Source organism: Centroberyx gerrardi, chromosome 21, assembly GCF_048128805.1.
Source record: "Centroberyx gerrardi isolate f3 chromosome 21, fCenGer3.hap1.cur.20231027, whole genome shotgun sequence".
NCBI lineage: Eukaryota > Metazoa > Chordata > Actinopteri > Beryciformes > Berycidae > Centroberyx > Centroberyx gerrardi.
The window spans coordinates 1,694,104-1,715,601 of record NC_136017.1 but is presented as its reverse complement, the minus strand read 5'-3'; the positions used below and the strand labels follow the sequence as shown (position 1 = coordinate 1,715,601).

At 41.3% G+C, this 21,498-nt stretch overlaps 1 protein-coding gene across 11 annotated transcripts in view; it reads right to left on the bottom strand.

Annotated features, from left to right (window-relative positions):
* LOC139911138 (NLR family CARD domain-containing protein 3-like) overlaps window positions 1-21,498 on the bottom strand; it is a 50,162-nt gene that overhangs the window by 26,586 nt on the left and 2,078 nt on the right. For 3 of the 11 annotated variants that reach the window (XM_078291006.1, XM_078291009.1, XM_078291012.1), the window contains exons 4-5: window positions 21,355-21,465; window positions 21,141-21,254 (exon numbers count right to left, since the gene is read on the bottom strand). In XM_078291006.1, the coding sequence (XP_078147132.1) occupies window positions 21,141-21,254; window positions 21,355-21,465 (225 nt within the window). Of the gene's footprint in view, window positions 1-5,562; window positions 6,558-6,807; window positions 6,855-7,465; window positions 7,640-12,904; window positions 13,079-14,108; window positions 14,283-15,314; window positions 15,489-15,594; window positions 17,381-17,633; window positions 17,863-18,051; window positions 18,131-21,140; window positions 21,255-21,354; window positions 21,466-21,498 lie in introns of those variants that run through there. The other 8 variants (XR_013507583.1, XR_013507582.1, XR_013507584.1 and 5 more) reach the window with 7 other exon arrangements.

Here is a 21,498-nt window from a genome sequence, read left to right as displayed (position 1 = left end):
GTCAGTCAACAAAGTCAAAGTATTTTTTATTGTCATATGTGCAGTATAACACAGGGTCATTCTGAACAATGAAATGCTTGTGACTAGGCTCATTGCAACTTTGTAGCATAAAAATAAAAATAAAATAGGAATTGTGTGTGTGTGTGTGTGTGTGTGTGTGTGAGAGAGAGAGAGAGAGACAGAGAGAGAGAGAGACATTATAGTGGGGGTTGGTCACTCACAGTTAGTCTATCTGCCCCCTAGTGGCCGTTAGGAGACATTCACTCTCTCACAGTTAGTTTATCTGCTCCCCTAGTGGCCGTTAGGAGAAATTCACTCTCTCACAGTTGGTCTATCTGCCCCCTAGTGGCCATTAGCAGCTTGACAATGTTTCCCGCCTTCTGTGTTCATTTAGTCTGGTCTGAAGTCAGCAGGATGTTTGACCAATGCAATATGTTTTGCATTGGCAAAACAAAATATCACTTGGGTGGTGCTGCATGTGATAAGAAATTCAATTTTGTAGCTACTCGGCACGCTGGCTCAGTGGTGAGCAGGGGCGTAGCCATAATTTCAGAACTACCTCACAGTATTATAGGCCTATTCATCATAACATAGCATATACACAAACTAAAGTCTACAGCCGGTCTTATTTGTTGAACATAATCGTGTTTCTGCACCTCTCCTTAGTGTCAGCAATTATATTTTTATATTTTATATTTAGGTAGGCCTAACAGTCTGAATATTGAGTGCATATTCTGCTACTCACCCATATGAGGCTTAAATTGTGCATTTTGAAGTCGTTTAAACCCTGCGATCTAATGACTGCATGTTATGCTGTGTAGAAGACTGTCACTTTGATCTTAGACCGGTTCCAGAGACAGTTCCAGCAGAGCTATCCTATGCGCAAAATGATAAGACATGCTTTGCCATGCGCAATCAGCAGGTGTTAACGGCCACCGCCTCTTGATAAATCACGGCCACTATCAATTTCCATAAATCCCTCCCTTTATATTGCGCCTCAGCCTTGGTACACCCACAAATGCATATGCAATTAGACATGCACACTGCAAAAAACGGCCGTCTTAGTAGATCAGAAAACAAGGTTTTAGCACCCGCAGTGCGATTTGCGGTGGCGCAAACCTTTAGTAGAGGGCCTAAAGCAGTTGTAGGACTATAGGACTGAGTTATTAAAGAAATACTGTAAGCGCACTTATTGGAAATGACTGAATGATATTAGAAATGGCAGCAGAGTGCGATTTGTAAAGAAAACAGAGGGGGAAAGGAGGAATGAAATTAACAAATACAAGTGCAAACCGCTATCATACAAGTATTATTGTTTCCCAGAGAGAGAGAGAGAGAGAGAGAGAGAGAGAGAATTCTGAGTAGGAGAATACCGTGGGAATGTGCCTACCGCCACCATGTTGTCACAAAATTAGCGCTGACTTTTTGAATAAAGTGCGGGGGACAGAGGGGACAGATACGGGAACTGCGTGGGACGTGTCCCCCACGTACCCCGTGTCCGCTACGCCCTTGATGGTTAGCACTGTTGCCTCACAGCAAGAAGGTTCTGGGTTCGAACCCCGGTCCGTCCCAGTCCTTTCTATGTGGAGTTTGCATGTTCTCCCTGTGTTTGTGTGGGTTTCCGCCGGGTGCTCTGGTTTCCTCCCACCATCAAAAGACATGTATGTTAGGGTTAATACTCCTGTCAGTGCCCCTGACCAAGGCACTGGCAAAAGAACTGGAGTTGGTCCCCGGGCGCTGTACTGCGGCTGCCCATTGCTCCTAGTGTGTGTATAGGATGGGTCAAATGCAGAGGACAAATTTCCCCACGGGGATAATAAAGTATACAAATACTCTTTGTGTTTGCAATGTGAATAAAGTGATCTGCTGTATAAAACTATTTCTGTCGACTGCAACCGTTTTCATTGAATCGCCTAAAGATCACAAGTTAGAAATCGTACTTTATTACTTGTAGCCAGCAAGCACACACACACACACACACACACACACACACACACACACACACCACTACCATGTATAAACAGGATAATAAACTAAGCAGCTGATATCAATATGAAGTGGTCTAATAAAACTTGTCATTGTCGATGCGCTGATAGTTTTCTCAGAAGAGGATTTGACTTGACTGTCAGCGTCATCAGACCGAGCTTGGCACTTATTAATAAAGTCAGATAATGTGCTTTGATGTGTTTCGCTTCATAACTGATAAGATAAACTCTGCAACCAACTACAGACCGGCTGCTGACGTCATATCGATCTGTGGGTAGCTTATTGGCTGCTGTCTGATTGATGGACACCGAGCCTGATCTCTTGCTCTTTACGATAAATCCTCTCCACACAGGCGGGTACACGCCGAGTTTAATCCTCCATGGTCTCCGCCGTTTACCTGCGGATCCGCTCCACTACACAGTGAAGCAGCCGACCTGCACACATGCTGTAGCCGGTACAATCCACCAGAGGGCGTCCTCACTCCACAAAAACCTCCTCCTGAACAGATCCATGACCTGAACACAATATGACCTGAACACAGAGAAGAGCTGCTGGAAACTCTGTGCAAGTTAATGTAACCAGGTATCAAGAAAATCCTTAAATTTAAATACAAGAAAATGTATCTACAAGGTCTCGGATTACTACACTCTCACATTAAAGTTATAGCATCCTGGTTCAATTGATAAAAGATAATAATACATATGAACTTTCTAGATTATTACCTTGTTTGGACAGTTGAGGACTCATACATGACACCAGAGACAATTAAGTTTGTTTAAAACTTGTTTAAAACTTTAAATTTGAATATGAATGTTTGTCTCTTATGAAACCAAACAAGCATTTACATGCATATCACGGAACCTGGAGTACAGTATTTCACCATTCTCAAAATCATTCATGTGTAAACAAAACTTGGCCGTTAAAAATTATAATAAAACAACAACAACAACAACAAGGAAATCCTATCTAGCTGCAGCATAATTTAGAATTGTGCACAACCACGCTAAGAGTTATGAGCTCAGTTTTGTTTGTCATTCTTAGGTAAGTGTCCAAAAATAAATAAATAAATAAATAAATAAAATAAAATACTTTCTTGATGCAGCCTTTAATCCTGAAGTCTTTTTAATCCATGTAAGGAGTGATTTTACTTGAAGAGAAGAATAGATGACTAGAAAAATGAGTTTAATCCCACTTGGTCGATGTCTGCTCAGAGGTCCAATCGGCAGCGGAGAAAACGGTAGCAGCCTCTTCTCGCCCTTCTCACACACAGGATCACTATTTCACAAGTAAGATTTTAGAAACAATATTCCGGCAGATACTCCGCGGCAGTACTGGTGTTTAAGCACAACATTACTTTCTTACACAGAGCTCAAACACAACGCTCTCTCTCTCTCTTCAGGAGTTTTCACAGTACACAATACACACGCGCCACCTATCGGCGCAACATGGCATTACCGCAAAATTGTACAGCCATTGCCTTGTGTGTATTTGGATCAAAAGCATCAGAACATGCAAGATAACATTCATTAATACAGTGTGATTTGATGATGTGAAACACTCTGAAATGTTTTGTTTCAGCTTTTGCTTCTGTAAAACATTTGTTTTCTGAGGTAAAATCAGCCTGTAGTTTAGAGTATAGGTTCCAAAATGGGCAAAATTGGGCAGATTAAAGTGTAAAAAATGATTTACTATGAAATTCTTGTGAAAATCATGAAACATGTATAAAACCTGGAGTCAAATTTTCCTTTATTTTGAGTGAGGATAGGTAAATAAAGTTCAAAAAGTGTAAAATAGAGTTGAAAAGTGGTTTCATATGAAATGATGGATCTTGTCTTCTGCCTATTGGAGAACTTGGCTGACGATACCCAGCTCCTCCTATCGTTCCCGCCAGACGACCCCACAGTCTCGGCACGGATATCGGCATACCTTGCCGATATCTCGGCATGGATGAAGGAACGCCACCTTCAGCTTAACCTGTCAAAGACTGAGCTCCTTATCATCCCAGCCAGTCCCTCTGGACAACAACAGATCAGTATCCAGCTCGAATCAGCTCAGCTCATTCCCACAAAGTCTGCCAGAAACTTGGGTGTCATGATTGATGACCAACTAACCTTTAAGGATCATGTGGCTTCTGTTGCTCGGTCATGCCGATTTGCCCTGTACAACATCAGGAAGATCAGACCCTACCTGTCTGAGCATGCAGCACAACTCCTAGTACAGGCGCTTATAGCCTAATATCACGCCTTGACTACTGCAACTCCTTACTGGCAGGGCTCCCGGCATGTACACTCAAACCTCTGCAGATGATCCAGAACGCGGCGGCGCGTCTGGTCTTCAACCAGGCCAAAAGAGCACATGTCACTCCGCTGTTCATATCCCTCCACTGGCTCCCAGTCGCTGCCCGCATCAAGTTCAAGTCCTTGATGCTCGCCTACAAAGCAGCAACCAAAACTGCTCCTACCCACCTGAACTCCCTCATTCAGGTCTATGCTCCCTCCCGCTCACCATGCTCTGCCAAGGAGCGGCGCCTGGTGCTGCCACCACAACAAGGCCCTAAGTCTCTAGCCAGACTCTTCTTCTGTGGTTCCTCGGTGGTGGAACGAGTTACCAAACTCCATTCGAGTCCCTCTCAATCTTTAAGAAAAGGCTAAAGACCCAGCTCTTTAGTGTACACCTTCTCACCTGATGGACTGTGTAATCGAAGAAAAAAAACAAAAACAAAAAAAACCTCTTTATCTGCCTCTATGCACTCTATGAACTCTATGAACTCTGTGCATTGCCTCTATGCACTGCCTCGTTGCACTGCCTCACAGCACCTATGTCCTCTTGGACCAGAACTTAGCTTTATGGTACTTACTCTCGTTGTTCTCTCCTGACTAGAACCTTGCTTGTGTTGTATTGAAATCTCATGTGTACGTCGCTTTGGATAAAAGCGTCTGCCAAATGGGAAATTGTAAATAAAACAAAAAAGTCCAAGTGCATTACCTGAGTTGGCTGCATTAGATGTTCTTGCACCTATAGGCTATTAAAAATATGTTTTTTTTTTCTTCAGATTTCTAGATACTAAACATCAATCTGTGAATCTGAGTCTCTGTCATCTTGGTTCAGTCTCTTTTCCTCTCAAGTGTTTCATTCAGATTCTCTCCAGATCCAGTTTTGTTTTTTGCCTATGGCTGAAATTAAATGGATTTGGATAAAAGGGGTGAAATAATGTCAGTAGAAATGACATATGAAGAAGTTATTAGATGTTCTCCTGAAATGCTGAATGCTAAACTAAGTCTGTAGAGATTTTTTATTGTCAATATTAGTGTTGGACAGTTAAAGACTTTAACATAATTTTACTCTATTCATTTCCATGTTAGACTGAAAGGGGGCGGGGCCACAATCCCTTATTTGGGCTGAAAAGTGATCAAGTCAAGTCAAGTCTATTTATAGAGCACATTTCATACACAAGGCAATACAATGTGCTTTACATTTAAGAATAGAAAACATAAGTGCAGAGATATACTTTCAAAACACAAAGACACATTTTTCATGATTTGAGATGAAATGACTCAAAACAACAGAAAAAAAACAACAGAAAAATAAATTGATTTATTTTAGGATCATTCTAATCCAATTATATGTTTAGCTTTGGATGATGAGTTGAGCATAAAATACTACTAAAAATAATAAGTTGTAAAAGAAAGATATTTTAACCTGTCAATCATCAACAGACTCTAAGATGAACAACCACAACTTGATTCTGTCTGGTTTCATTTCTCATTCATTTCATTTTCACAATAAAATGTTCATGTTCTTGTACTTGTGTGTTGTTAAAACTCTGTTCAGTTTCCCAACACACAGAATATACTGTTTACACTGACTGATGGATGTTTGTTTACAGTAATCACATGAAAATACAAACATTACTATTCTCACATTAAGGTGTGTGTGTGTGTGTGTTCCTGTCCAGAGTGAACTATCATTTCAGCAGCTGTCTTTGGTCAGCAGTCTGAGTGTTTCTCTCTCCCTCCTCTATCTGACAAGAGACACTGAGGAACCAATTCTATCCCTATACCCAAACACAAACCCAACCCCAAACCCAGGGTAGAGTGGTTCAGTGAATGTGGAGTGGAAGGTGTGGATGTGGATCAGTGTGTCAAAGGAAACTCTGTAGAAGGACAAAGAGCCAGCAGGCCAGTCCAGATACACTGCTACTCTGTTAGAGACAGAGGAGGAGGGGGAAGGTATGGCTGATCTTCTGTTATTGTGACAGGCAGAGTAACTGTTAACAGAGCAGGACAGACTCCAGGACTTTTCATTCCCTCCAAGCCTGCAGTCAACACCCCTTCCTCTCCTTCTGATTCCTCTGTAAGTCACTCCTATATGAACCCCTCCTTTCCACTCGACCTCCCAGTAACAGCGACCAGTCAGACCATTTCTACACAGCAGCTGAGTCCAGTTGTCAAATCTCTCTGGGTGATCAGGATATGGCTGCTCCATCATCACCACTGTCACCTTTCTGTTGTCTTCAGACAGGAAGAGGTTTCTGTGTGCTGTGTTTGGGTCCAGTGTGAGTTCACAGGCATCTGATGAGAGAACAAGACTCAATACAGCAGCAGCTTCTCATCTAATACACCTGTTGTGTTTATTATCTGTTGATTTATTAACAGATTGACTGTTCATTTCTTCAGTTTCATGATGACACATTTTGTCAGCCATCTTTTTTCAGGGTAGGATTTCAATGAATAGATGTCACATACATGAGCTTTCTATTTAAATAGAAATTGAATGTTTGCTGCTTTGTTTTCATGAATATAAAACTAAATACAGACTTACACTTCCTCAGACCTGGTTTCAACATCTGCACTCCACCATGGTCCACACTGTGGGGTTAAATAAAGTCAGATCAGCATAATCTCTTCATAATGGAATCAAATAACCTTCATAACCTTGAAAAGTGATTTTCTGATTTTCCATACAACATCACTCATATCCACCATTAAACATTAAACAGTATTTGTAAGAGACATTTCTTGTTAAAATATATATAGATTGTGTATTTATTGATTGTTTTGATTAATATTGATAATATTTAACATTTACTTGTGTAACATATAGTTTATATTGCCTTAGATTAATGCTCGTCTCTCTTTAGCTAATTACTGTCAGCAGAGAAGCATCAGGTGGATTGTGCATTTACATTTTCCTTCAGTAGAGAGAAGCTGTTGAGCTAGAGCACAAATTAGTTTTGACCGTGGCTTTGAACATGTCCTTTACTGTGCCTTTTCTCCTCATCCCTTTGTTTGATTAAGTAAACGGTAAAACAAAGAATGTGGAGTGAAGGGCCTTTTTTAGAGTCACAAATCAACAGTTTAAGTGAGCTTGATACATCAAGAATCAAGAAAGCTGAACTTTCAGTGTTTCTCATCTTCTCAGTGTGACAGAGAAAATGTGTGTGACTCTCAGCCTTCTAGCAGACGTTGCCTCTCCAGACCTGAGAGAGTCCAGTCTCCAGTGTGGATCCTCCAGTCCAGCAGAGAGCAGCTTCACTCCTGAGGCTCCTGGATGATTGTAGCTCAGGTCCAGCTCTCTCAGATGGGAGGGGTTGGAGCTCAGAGCTGAGGCCAGAGAAGCACAGCCTTCCTCTGTGAGCAGACAGCCTGACAGCCTGCACACACACACACACACACACACACACACACACACACACACACGCACACACACACACATACACACACACACACACACACCAAGGTACATAGGTAGATGTTTTTTAGTATACAGCTGTGAAAATAGTTGTGACAATACAGTCAAATTCTGGCAAAAACTCTACGTTCACACTGCAAGCCTTACTGCTCAATTCGGATTTATTGCTCAGATACGATTTTTTTGTTTGGCTGTTCACATTATTTTTTAAATGTGGCCAATATCAGATTGCAGTGTGAACTGGTCACGGTCCTGAACTGACCCGCATGCACAAAAGAACAATAACAAAGACGTCACGCAGCACGCTGTCGTACGGAAGTAAACATGGACGCCACTGAAGTCAGCGTTTACGGTTTCATTTATAAGTTGATGTGTAGTGGAAGCCAGCGAATTCGTGAGCAGATGACGAGGACGAGGATGAGGAGAAAGAGAGCCAAATTTTTATTTATGGCTTTTTGTGGAGCAATGGCTGCTCTACTTCTGTACGGAGGTGTGTGTGGATGCAGAGTCGGAGCCAGGAGTGGTGGGATTGTGACGTGAATGGCTTCACTGAAACAGATTTCATCTAAAATTTCACCCCAAATACTTATGAGGTCTAACACCTCACTGTCCCTCCACTGACTACCTCCATCGCAGCTGTCTTCCATGTTTGTATTCACCGAGCAACTCCTGCCAGCGCAGAATTGTGACGAATGTCGATCTAGAGTGACATAAAAGTCACATGAATTCCGATATGACTGTTCAGACTGAGGTCGCATTGCAAAAAATCAGACCTGTATCTGATTTAGGACCACATATGAAAGAATCAGAATTGAAAAGATCAGATTCCATGTGATTTGTGCTGTTATAAAAAAAACAGATCTGAGTCACATATGAGCAAAAAAAGATTTGGGCCACTTCTGCCTGCAGTCTGTCTCAAATGCAAACAGTTGACCCAGTGATCGGCTCCATAGGCGGATTATGAGACAAAGGGCCCCTGGGCACCAGTGTTGGGCGGTAATGTGTTAGGTTACTCAGTGACGCGTTACAGTAATGTGATTACTTTTTTCAGTAACAGTAGTGTAAGGGATTACAATTTAATTACATTACAGTTTCTAATCCCAGTAACGCTCCGTTACTGCGTTACTTAAACCTGAACCTCCTTCAACGTTTTCTGTTCTCTCCTTTGAAATTTTCAAAGGTTTTTTTTTTTTTTTCTCAAATCCCTGTTTGTTTTTTTCTTCATATCTTCAGGACATGCAGCAGGTTTACGTCGCTACTATCTAAGAAGCAAAACAAAAGGTGGAGGGTGAGGGAGAGACGCAGACTTTCAGCAGCTGGAAGTTTTCCCGTTACTTTGAATTTATCTCAGTCAAGGATGCAAAGAACATTATCGTCCGTTGTAAACTTTGTGTGGCAGCAAACCGCTTTCCACAGTGAAAAAAACAACATCCAATTTATCAAAGCATCTGATACGCAACACAGCAACGTGAAACTCAGGGAAAAACAACCCGACAAGGAGCCTCCACTGCCAACGACAAACACACTCCGACTAAACAACAGATCTGGATTTCAGAGCAGGACGCTGGTGGACAAACAGCTACTCAGCAGAAGAAGAAGTGATGGATCATTTGAGGTCAGGAGGATCTGGGATTGAGACCCTCAACCAGTTCTCAAACATCCAAAACATTTACATGAAGTACAAAACCCCGACCCCATCTAGCGCCTGTGGAGCGGCTGTTCAGTTCAGGAAGTTTGCTGCTCAGCTCCAGAAGGAACAGACTGTCTGACAACAGGTTAGAGAAGCTTCTCCTTATGAGACACAATCGTTGTTTCACTTCTGAACAGCAGGCCTGGCTGTGGTCAGGAGCTGCTCTTACTAGTTTTTTCCTCAGTGTTTAAATAAAGGGGATCCGTTTTAAAGTTTACGCAGAGCCAATCGCACAATATCACCTGAATCTCAACTCAGGATTTACAGCTCAAAATTTACACACTCAAAGCCAACAGCATGTTAGAAAGACACCTATCTGAATATAGTTTTGGAATCTGTTTAAGTCTCTAACAACTGAATGCAAGTCATGTTGCAAATTAAATAGCAACAACAGGTAGGCCTGTGAAGGCTAAACAAATCATGAAATAGTCTTACCGAACACACCCGTTAATCTAGTGAGGATGGACATGAAAGTGGAAGCCTATAAGCTTATCTTTTTTGAAAGATGATGATAACATATGTAGGATACTCGGCTATTAAAGACCGATTCAAATTCATATTCAAAACTGTTTTTTAAATACAAAAGTGAGATGAACATAAAAAACTATTGTATGCTCTCATTGTGTATATAATATCGCTATACCTATTATCTTTTTTTGTTATTGCACTTATGGGAGAGAAAACTAAATAAACAATTACAAAGGAATTACAAGGTGCAAACACATATTATTCTATTATTCTTAGTCTAGGCCTAAAAAACATATTTTAAAGTGCAAAATGCCTCTGATTGCCTGCAATGCCCCAAAATCTACTGTCTGGCCACACAGCAGCTGCATGGTATATGAGTCAGTGGGCCCTACTGACAGATCAGGAGTGGAAAACAACATTTTGCGCTATAGATAAACTGAGGGGAACACTCACTGTGACAGAGCCATGTTGACACCTTCAAAACTCATGTTTAGGTTATTATAGGGGGAGGTTTGGGGCTTTGGTGTTGCTATAAACGACTAAGCCCTTTGACTGCAGGGCAGTAAATGTAAAGTTAGTGACAGCATCATCATGTATCAGGCTCTGGCTCAGGGGCCCCTGAGCTCTCGGGCCCCTGGGCCTGTGCCCGGTTGGCCCGTTCAGTAATCCATCCATGATCGGCTCTGTGGCTTCAGTTGGTTCAGTTTGAGAGTTTGTCTCAGTTTGTGACAGAATCTTAGAAGTCCTTTCTGCTATTTTAGGTTTCAGCAACTGATGCTGCAAGGAGAGGAAATAGTGAAATATCTTCAAGCTGATCCATGCATTCATCTCCAGCAGAGTTTGTTGACCGTCCCCAGAGGCAGAACAAAACATGGGGAGGCAGCACTTTCTTATCACGCTACACAAAACTGGAATAAACTCCCAGATAATATTAGACATGCCCCTAATCTGACCATTTTCAAATCTAGGCTAAAAACTTACATGTTCTGTGTTGCCTATAGCTAAGTCTAATGATATTTTGGTATTTTATTTTCTTCCATTTTATATCTTTTATTACTTTTAATGTTAGGCACTTTCAATTGAAAGAGGGATTCCTAATGATTCCTATTGATTATTTTTATGACTTTAAATTGTTTATTTTAACGGTGTATTATATTTCTATTTAAATGTAAAGCACTTTAAATTGCCTGTGTACCCTTTTTATGCACTTTTAATGTTTGTCATAATGAATGAATTCTGTTATGCCTTCTTATCTTATGCTATCTTTTTTCCTTTCTTTTGTAAAACACTTTGAATTGCATTCAATGTATGAAAATGTGCTATATAAATAAACTTGCTTGCTGCTTGCTTGTTTCACGGAAAGTAATTCAGAGGCTACAAAACAGTGCTAAATGTTGGCATCACAACTGGTTTAAAAATCATGTGAGCAGAGAAAATCCTCCACAGGCCAGGTGTTTATTTACTGACATTAACCTGCATCAGGGTCTCTGCAGACATCAGCAAATTGAATTTAATGCTTCTTAAGACCTTTTTAATACCACTTTTAAGACATTTTAATGCCACTCTGAGCCGTAACTGGTCACACCAATTAAGGTTACACAAAAGCAGGATGTGAAAGCAAAACCAAGCACAGTGTTGATGGGTGAGAAGACATCCATCACTTTAGTGTTTTACCAGTGGGAGGGCCACTGTAGCCATGAAAAAGAATGGAGTGGGAACAAATCACTAACATTGATGACCATAGTGCAGCTTAAATGATTTCTTACAGACTGCACAGTAGGCTTCTCGGTCATTTATGTCAACGGCGCACAACCACGCCTGGAAATGTTTCTCTTCCAGCTATTGTTGTGAAGATTTCCATTTTCCGATTTCTGGATTTGCTAGCCATCTCCTGTGTGTCTGTCTGTCTCCGCTGACTTTCCCACTCATTTATCATACTCATTTCACTGTAAAGTTCCCAAGCATCCAGTAATGATGCATCAATTTTGTTGCGGCCTGAATCAGTCTGTCAGAATTATAAGGTTCCACGGTTCCTACAGTATGGCTATAATAAATCACAATTAAAATACAGATGTTTTTTAAAATTCAAACAAGTCATTAGGTAAGGGACTAGTAACATGGGCCCTTTAGTAATATCTAACGGCAGCCACAGGAACTACAACAACATCGGCAGACGTGTCCCAAGGAGGTTCTCCTCCACCAGTCACACAGCCCAGCTCCATCCTCTCTTAAAGTTCTGTTAAAGTTCAGCATGTCAAGTGAAGAGGAAACATATCCCATAGTAAACTGCTACAAATGTTTAAAAAAAATCTGCTAGAATTTTTTTTTCCATCAAATGTATTTCTGCCGAGATGCATCTTTATGGTAGAAATGACAATTAGCGACATGTGGTCGTGAAAAAGCGTCAACCCCCCCGCGCTGTCAGAAAGAAAAACAGGGGAAACACAAGTTTGCCATGTGGCACGTGGCAAACTTTAGCTACATCATAAGTTGTTTACCTGTCCAATAAACACAAGGCCAACTCCACATCGCTCCTGTTTTCAGAGTCCAAGCTCCTCCACCTCTGCAGCAATTTTCACTCTGGTTTTGGAGCAGCTTTCTTACTGCGGGCTGTCAGGATTTTTAAGCTTACTGCAGTTCGTTCTGCCGTGGTTGCACAAATGAAACTGAAAGGAGTCCCGAACTCAAGAGGGGCGTGGATCATCTCCACCAAAACAGAGTATGGGACTGGACTGCTTGTTTAGGTAACATTGAGGTAACAGTGGAGTGACTGGCGTTGATCAGCAAGCCAGTAAAATATTACTCAGTATTGCTAAAATGATAAATAAAATATTGAAGACCTCTGGGAATCTAATTTCAGACATTTTAATGGCATTTAAGGCCTTCATTTTTGCAAAAAGAAAATGTTAATGACCCGCGAATACCCTGCTGCATGTAAAGCAGGATTTAAATCTGTTGAACAGACTGAAGAATCCTGACCTGGGAGACCTGGGAGACCTGTTTGAGAGCACAGACCTTAGTTTGGAGAAATGTGTCAATTCAATTGAAAAAGCTGTAAATGGATCTTACCTGAGAGTTTCCAGTCTACAGTGTGGACTCTCCAGTCCAGCAGAGAGCAGCTTCACTCCTGAATCCTGCAGGTCGTTGTTACTCAGGTCCAGCTCTCTCAGACTAGAGGACTGGGAGCTGAGAACTGAGGCCAGAGCTTCACAGCTTCTCTCTGACAGATGACAGACACTCAGCCTTAATGGACATGAACAGAAATAAAAATGTTATTCTCTTATATTCTAATGTCAATGTTGTCTGTGTTTTTTCTTTCAGATTACTAATAATAATAATGATAAACTTGATTCATCTAAAAGCAGAGGTTACAGTGTACTTTGCATGGTGCTGTAGCTCACTGAGCTGAGTGTAGCACTAACAAAGCCAGGGATGCTGGTTTGATTCCCACGGGAGTCACCAATGATAAAAATATATTCACACATGGTACTGTAAGGTGATTTGGATAAATACATCCACCAAATGGTATATGCTATGTAATGCTTTACAAAAAGCTATAAAGAAGAATAGTAAGATATATAAAGCAGATTTAAAGTGTTTTAACAGATGAGCCTGATCCCTCAGGAAGGCATTCCACAGTCTAGAGGCCCTGATGGGAAAAGTGTTTTCACCTTCAGTCTTGAGTCTAGACTGAGGGAAAGTCAGAAGGACCTGAAGATCTCAGCTTGCTCTCCGGCTCACAGGGAACTAAGAGCTCTGCAGTGAAACTCTGGACAAAACTAGCCATGTTTTAAATGTGATCAGTGAAATCTTAATATTAATTCTGTATCTTAGTGGTAATCAGTAGAGAGATGGTACAATTGGGGATATATGATCTCTGCTTAACACTAGTTAAAATCCTAGCTGCTCTATTCTGAACAACCTGGAGATGTGACAGTGAATTATGGCTGAGACAGGAATAGAGAGAAGTGCAGTAATCTAAATAACATGATATCAGAGCATGGATGATCTTCTCTAAATCCTTCATGGTTGTGTATATGAAGTTGGATCAGAATTAAACAAGTGCTGGAAAACTCCCAAACTTTTTTTTCCAGTGAAAATGAAATTGAAATTCAGAAAGGCAGATGTAAAATGGCTTTGAAATTCTGATGTAAAACTTGGAGGGTCGCCCTTTGCAGATTCAGGAATCCTGACCTGAGAGACTGTTTTGAGAGCATAGACCTTAGTTTGGAGAAATGTCAAATCAATTGAAAAACCGGTAAATGGATCTTACCTGAGAGTTTCCAGTCTACAGTGTGGACTCTCCAGTCCAGCAGAGAGCAGCTTCACTCCTGAGTCCTGCAGGTCGTTGTTACTCAGGTCCAACTTTCTCAGACTAGAGGACTGGGAGCTGAGAACTGAGGCCAGAGCTTCACAGCTTCTCTCTGACAGATGACAGACACTCAGCCTTAATGGACATGAACAGATAAGAAAATATTATTCTCTTATATTCTAATATCAATGTTGTCTGTGTTTTTTCTTTCAGATTACTACTAATAATAATGATAAACTTGATTCATCTAAAAGCAGAGGTTACAGTGTACTTTGCATGGTGCTGTAGCTCACTGAGCTGAGTGTAGCACTAACAAAGCCAGGGATGCTGGTTTGATTCCCACTGAGGTCACCAATGATAAAAATATATTCACACATGGTATTGTAAGGTGATTTGGATAAATACATCCACCAAATGGTATATGCTATGTAATGCTTTACAAAAAGCTATAAAGAAGAATAGTGAGATACATAAAGCAGATTTAAAGTGTTTTAACAGATGAGCCTGATCCCTCAGGAAGGCATTCCACAGTCTAGAGGCCCTGATGGGAAAAGTGTTTTCACCTTCAGTCTTGAGTCTAGACTGAGGGAAAGTCAGAAGGACCTGAAGATCTCAGCTTGCTCTCCGGCTCACAGGGAACTAAGAGCTCTGCAGTGAAACTCTGGACAAAACTAGCCATGCTTTAAATGTGATCAGTGAAATCTTAATATTAATTCTGTATCTTAGTGGTAACCAGTAGAGAGATGGTACAGTTGGGGATATATGATCTCTGCTTAACACTAGTTAAAATCCTAGCTGCTCTATTCTGAACAACCTGGATATGTGACAGTGAATTATGACTGAGACAGGAATAGAGAGAAGTGCAGTAATCTAAATGACATGATATCAGAGCATGGATGATCTTCTCTAAATCCTTCATGGTTGTGTATATGAAGTTGGATCAGAATTAAACAAGTGCTGGAAAATTCCCAAACTTTTTTTCCAGTGAAAATGAAATTGAAATTCAGAAAGGCAGATGTAACATGGCTTTGAAATTCTGATGTAAAACTTGGAGGGTCGCACTTTGCAGATTCAGGAATCCTGACCTGAGAGACTGTTTTGAGAGCATAGACCTTAGTTTGGAGAAATGTGTCAAATCAATTGAAATAAACAGTAAACTGATCTTACCTGAGAGTTTCCAGTCTACAGTGTGGACTCTCCAGTCCAGCAGAGAGCAGCTTCACTCCTGAATCCTTCAGGTCGTTGTTACTCAGGTCCAGCTCTCTCAGACTAGAGGACTGGGAGCTGAGAACTGAGGCCAGAGCTTCACAGCTTCTCTCTGACAGCTTACAGCTACTCAGCCTGAAGGATCATGAGTGATAAAGATGAACAATAGAAAATAAATTTGTTTTTCCTCTGTGTAAATATTAGGTCTAGTATATTGAATCTATCTAGTTTATGCACTTACACAGACTTATTGGAGGCTTTGACAACTGGCAGCAGCCTCAGAAGAGCCTCCTCTGAAGCAGAGTATTTCTTCAGGTCAAACATGTCCAGCTCTTCTCCTGATGACAGTAAGATGAAGACCAGAGCCGACCACTGAGCAGGGGAGAGTTCGTCTCTGGAGAGACTTCCTGATCTCAGGTACTGTTGGATCTCCTCCACTAGAGAACGGTCATTCAGCTCATTCAGACAGTGGAACAGATTAATGCTTCTCTCTGCAGAGAGATTCTCCCTGATCTTCTCCTTGATGTACTGGACTGTTTCCTGATTGGTCTGTGAGCTACTTCCTGTCTGTGTCAGCAGGCCTCGTAGGAGAGTCTGATTGGTCTCCAGTGAAAGACCCAGGAGGAAGCGGAGGAACAAGTCCAGGTGTCCATTTGGACTCTGTAAGGCCTTGTCCACAGCACTCTGGTAGAGCTGATTTAACTTAGATTTGTCTCTGGAGGTTGATTGTGGTTCTGACAGCAGATTGACACCAGAGTCGATGAATGAGACGATGACATAAACAGCAGCCAGAAACTCCTGCATGCTCAGATGGACAAAGCAGAAGACCTTGTCCTGGTACAGCCCAAGCTCCTCTTTAAAGATCTGTGTGAACACTCCTGAGTACACTGAGGCTGCTCTGATATCAATGCCACACTCTGTCAGGTCAGCTTCATAGAAGATCAGGTTGCCTTTCTCCAGCTGCTCAAAAGCCAGTTTTCCCAGAGAGAGAATCATCTTCCTGCTCTCTGTATTCCAGTGTGGATCTGTCTCAGCTCTCCCATGATACTTGGCATTCTTCTGTTTGGACTGAACCACCAGGAAGTGGATGTACATCTCAGTCAGGGTCTTGGGCAGGTCTCCTCTCTCACTGGTTTTCAACACATGCTCCAGAACTGTAGCAGTGATCCAGCAGAAGACTGGGATGTGGCACATGATGTGGAGGCTTCGTGAAGTCTTGATGTGGGAGATGATTCTGCTGGCCTGCTCCTCATCTCTGAATCTCTTCCTGAAGTACTCCTCCTTCTGTGGGTCAGTGAAGCCTCTCACCTCTGTCACCATGTCAACGCATTCAGGAGGGATCTGATTGGCTGCTGCAGGTCGTGTGGTTATCCAGAGGTGAGCAGAGGGAAGCAGTTTCCCCTTGATGAGGTTTGTCAGCAGCACGTCCACTGAGGTTGACTCTTTAACATTAGTCAGGATCTTGTTGTTCTGGAAGTCTAGAGGAAGTCGACACTCATCCAGACCGTCAAAGATGAACACAACCTGGAACTTGTCAAACCTGCAGATTCCTGATTCTTTGGTTTCATTAAAGAAGTGATGAAGAAGTTCCACCAAGCTGTACTTTTCCCCTTTCAGCAGATTCAGCTCTCGGAAAGTCAGCGGAAATATGAACTGTATATCCTGGTTGGCTTTGTCTTCAGCCCAGTCCAGACTGAACTTCTGTGTTAAGACTGTTTTCCCAATGCCAGCCACTCCCTTTGTCATCAATGTTCTGATTGGTTTATCTCTTCCAGGTACGGGTTTAAAGCTATCTTCACATTTGATTGTTGTTTCTGGTCTCACTGGTTTCCTAGATGCTGCTTCAATCTGTCTGACCTCATGTTCATCATTGGCCTCTCCACTCCCTCCCTCTGTGATGTGAAGCTCTGTGTAGATCTGATTCAGAAGTGTTGGGTTTCCTGCTTTAGCAATCCCCTCAAACATACACTGAAACTTCTCCTTCAGATTAGATTTGAGTTGATGTTGGCAGATGGGAGCAAAAGTTTCTGAATGAACAAACAACAAATGAAATCAATGAGTGGATTTCAGTGTGGATGTATATATTTTCCCACTCCATGATATCTATTCAGCTCATCAGTAGTGGACAAACATGTTCTGACTGTGTGTGCAGCCCAGAAGAATTGTATAGATCTGATGCAGATGTGTACAGCATATTTACAGCAGTTTGGAAATGTAAACATCTTTCATTTCCCACCATTTCCCCTTTCCATCATGTTAAACCTGTTAAAAGCCTCTTACTGCTCTGCAGAAAGTCAGCCAGCTCCTCCTGCTTCATTCTCCTCAGGAAGTGTACAGTGATCTCCAGAAAAGCCTCTCTGCTGCTCCTCCTCTGCTCTTCCTCCTCACCGTCCACCACCTCCTCATCCTCCCTCTGCTTCTCTGAGCATTCTGGGTAATCTGGACTCAGAACCCTCTGGACCCTTTTCAGCTCATTCTTCACAAAAGTGACAATGTTGTCCTCAAGAAGCTGGAACAGAATATTATATAAATTAAAGTTTCATGTATTAAAATTGTGGAACCCAACATCAAATCCATCTTGCATGGTTTGAAAGCCCACTGGTCTAAAGAGTGCAGCATGGAGTCTATAATGACCAGAATGGTTGATTTGCATTTTCTTTGTAACTAAAGTAAAAGGTGTTGTTGTACATTTACACACCATAAATATGGAGTCCAGGTTTGTTTGATGCTCCTGGGCAGACTGACCACTGGGAACGTCTTTACTTTGATGGTGAAATCTGTCGAGAAAACATTGAGTATTAGGTCTCCAGATATCAACACGCACACACACACAGGTTGTTAAAGGTGTTGTGTTCTGTCAAGATGACCCCTGGCAGAAACACAAGGTGAACTCTGTTGAACACTGTAAATGTTGCTCTGGTGTGCCTTTTCCAAAGGAAGTTGTAGCACTAAGTATATCTTCAAGACATTTGTTCATTTCACAAGGCTTTCCAGAAAATACTCACAATTCAAGTAGTACATGAAATCTTACTAGTGCCAGGTTGCTGAGAATGAACAACACATCTATCTCTTTGCAGGGCGGTGAAGGTGAGACCCTGTAGATAGACTGTCGAACCTAAACTCTGCACTCCACAACATCAAAACCATTAGAGGCATTTCCTTTTGACCCAACCCTTACTGTCAAAATAAATAAATAATGCTACCTGTCTTTCACCAATGTATTTATTACAAGGCTACATCAAATTTGAGTGTATGCTTTAGTCTACATTAATACCCTATGCTTTATGCAGTCAGCTATTTTGCACTGTTCTAAGCAAATCCCACGCAACTGCACTCTTAGATCAGGGTTCCAAAAGAGTTCTTTAGGGTGCGGTAAGGATCTACCTAGAGCCATTTGCCTCTAAAGAACCCTTTTTTGGGTTAGAGTTGGGTTCTTTGTTAGACAAATAGTTATATCAAGAACCATTTTCATTCTAAGAACCCTTTTTGGAAGAAATATTTCTTCTGGGATCCCTCATAGCGCTCTGCACTCCATGTGCCATGGAGGGCCGAGAGTCTGCAGGTTTTCACTCCAACCAAAGACCCCAGCTGATTTCACTGATTAGTTCTTCCTAGTTGAAGTTGTGCTAATCAGTGAAATTGCCTGGTGTCAGTATTTTAAATGCCCCATGTACATTAAGTTAACTTGGTTAACCAGAAATTTATTGTTAAGTTTTTAATGTTATTATTAAAATATTGACCTTTAGCGGGTTTTGAACTCTGACCCTTAATGATGGGAATGGTGTGCTCAGCCAACTGATCCATATTGACAAGCTGAAGGTGACATAGTGTGTGCAGTGTTTTGGACATTTTAACTTCAGCAAGGGCTAGGGGCAGCACAAACCAATAAAGGTTTCCTACACAGAAAATCACTCACTTTATTTACTCACTATATTTGTCTTAGATGCGTTACATGTTTTCTTTTAAAGCAACAAAGACATATTTATATAAATTTCATCCAGGATTCAACTCTAAATAGCTATAAGAGAATCCTCGTTAGTATTCATCCTGCCAGAGGGATCAGAAACACTGTATGTTATGATGGCTTGGAAGACATGTGCTTTAACCACTACACCACCTGCCTGCCTGCTGTATTCAAGCATGTAAGAGCAATATTTTGGTCAACACATTTCCTCTTCCACCAAGGAGGTGTGACATGTAACCAATCAGGGGCAAATTTTGATCAGCTGTGTTTGTGCACCATGTAGCCAGAAACTATCTTCAAAAGGAGGAAGTCAAAGAAACAAAGTGAGCTCAATCTAACATCCCAATTCAAGCTTGAGTCTAGCAAAAGTGTTGTGTGTTTAAAGATAATTATTTATTTATTTAAACTGTAATTTTTTGCTTCTTGTGTTTTGTTGTAGAAATGAGCTGTGCCCCTTGGTCAACTACAGAGGTCTGTCAACTTCAACTGGTGTGCTATGGAGACTTTAATGTGCAGCCACTAACCATCTTTTTCTCTCCCTTTTCTGCATTGCAGGAGACTATATGAAGTTCCCAGATGAGAGCTTGTGTGGACAGTTATCTTGCTGCTTTAGCTGCTCCTGAGCTTATTCACAATGTAATGAGGAGAGACAGATGTTTCCAAAAGATCTACAGAGCCACTCTGATCCGGTTGGCTCATCTTCAGAGAATCTCTGCACCTTCTTTGTCATTGCTCAGAGTTCATAATAAACATAATGTCTCAATAAAGAGATTTTGACTGTATTATTGGTAATTGCTGTGTACATTATTTAAAAACTATAAAATATGAAAGGGTCTTGATAGAACCCAATATAAATGTTCAAAGAGGAACCTGTAAAAAAATAAAATGATTGACGTAGAAACCTCTGAAAGGGTTCCAAGTGGAACCTTAGTAGAATGAACAAGGGTTCTGTGCAGAACACCTGGATAGATTCTAGGTATAACCTCAGGGTTCTTTACTGAACCCTTCCTAGAGGGTTCCAGAGGTAACTACCTACTGTGAATTCAAAGTAGAACCATTTAGTAAGGGTTCTAGATGAATCGCTCTGAGAGGGTTCTAAGTCTAACCTTCAAAAAGGGTTCCACCTAGAGCCAAAAAGGGTTCCCCTATGAGGACAAGTCAAAGAACCCTATATGGTTCTAGTTAGCCCGTCAGTTTCTAAGAGTGTGGTCAACAACACAGTGTGGTTTATGAGCCTGCATATTCAGAAAATATTTTCCCTCAACAGGAGAAATTATAATGGTCAGCTGGGTCGATATCACACACCAGCCTCCATCCACAAGGCAGCCTGTCAGTCACAGCTCTACTGAAATGGCAGCATTACAAATAATATAATAATAGAAGTATATACATTCAGACTCTACAGGCGACAAGATGAACTGAACTGTTGGAGGCTATAAACTATGTGTGTTTTAAAATTAAGGTTTCTTCAATCGACTTGTTCTGCTTTCAGCTCAGAAAATTGATGCTTCCTTGAATCGACCTCTGATGCCTTATGATTCTTGAAGTTGTTCTTCAAGTAAATCTTGAAAATTTGTTGTGATAAAATCCTTTGGGAAACACGTGAAGATTTCAAGAACTCTCTTGAAGTAGTGCAAAGTATGTTGTGAGTTTTCAGATACATCGTTATCAGGACAGTCACGGTGATTATTGGATGTGATGTTTTGAAAGAGGAAACTAAATCAACAGAGTATGAAGAGCCGGACCAATTCCATATCTCATGACTTCATACCTCTTCTCAGGAGAGATGGATAACAACAAACTCATCTGTTTTAAATTCTTACCTTCGCTCAGCAGAGTGCTGTCCATCTTTGAAGTTAATAGGGCGATCAATAGACCGGTCACTCTTCATGGACACACAGCTGGGTTCAGGGGAGTCTGGTCTCTCCTGCTGGATCCTGATAGAAACATTATGAACACAGTGAAGGTATCTGTGTCCTTATGAAGACAATTTTACTTTCTTAGTAATGCTAACATACTAATATAATGATGACTTACATATTTTCAGAAGGATGTTTATCTTTAAAGTGTAGAGGTGGATCCTTAGACTGGTCGCTCTTCATGGACACACAGCTGGGTACAGGGGAGTCTGGTCTCTCCTGCTGGACTCTAGTATACAGGAAGGATCCCCACCATCATTAA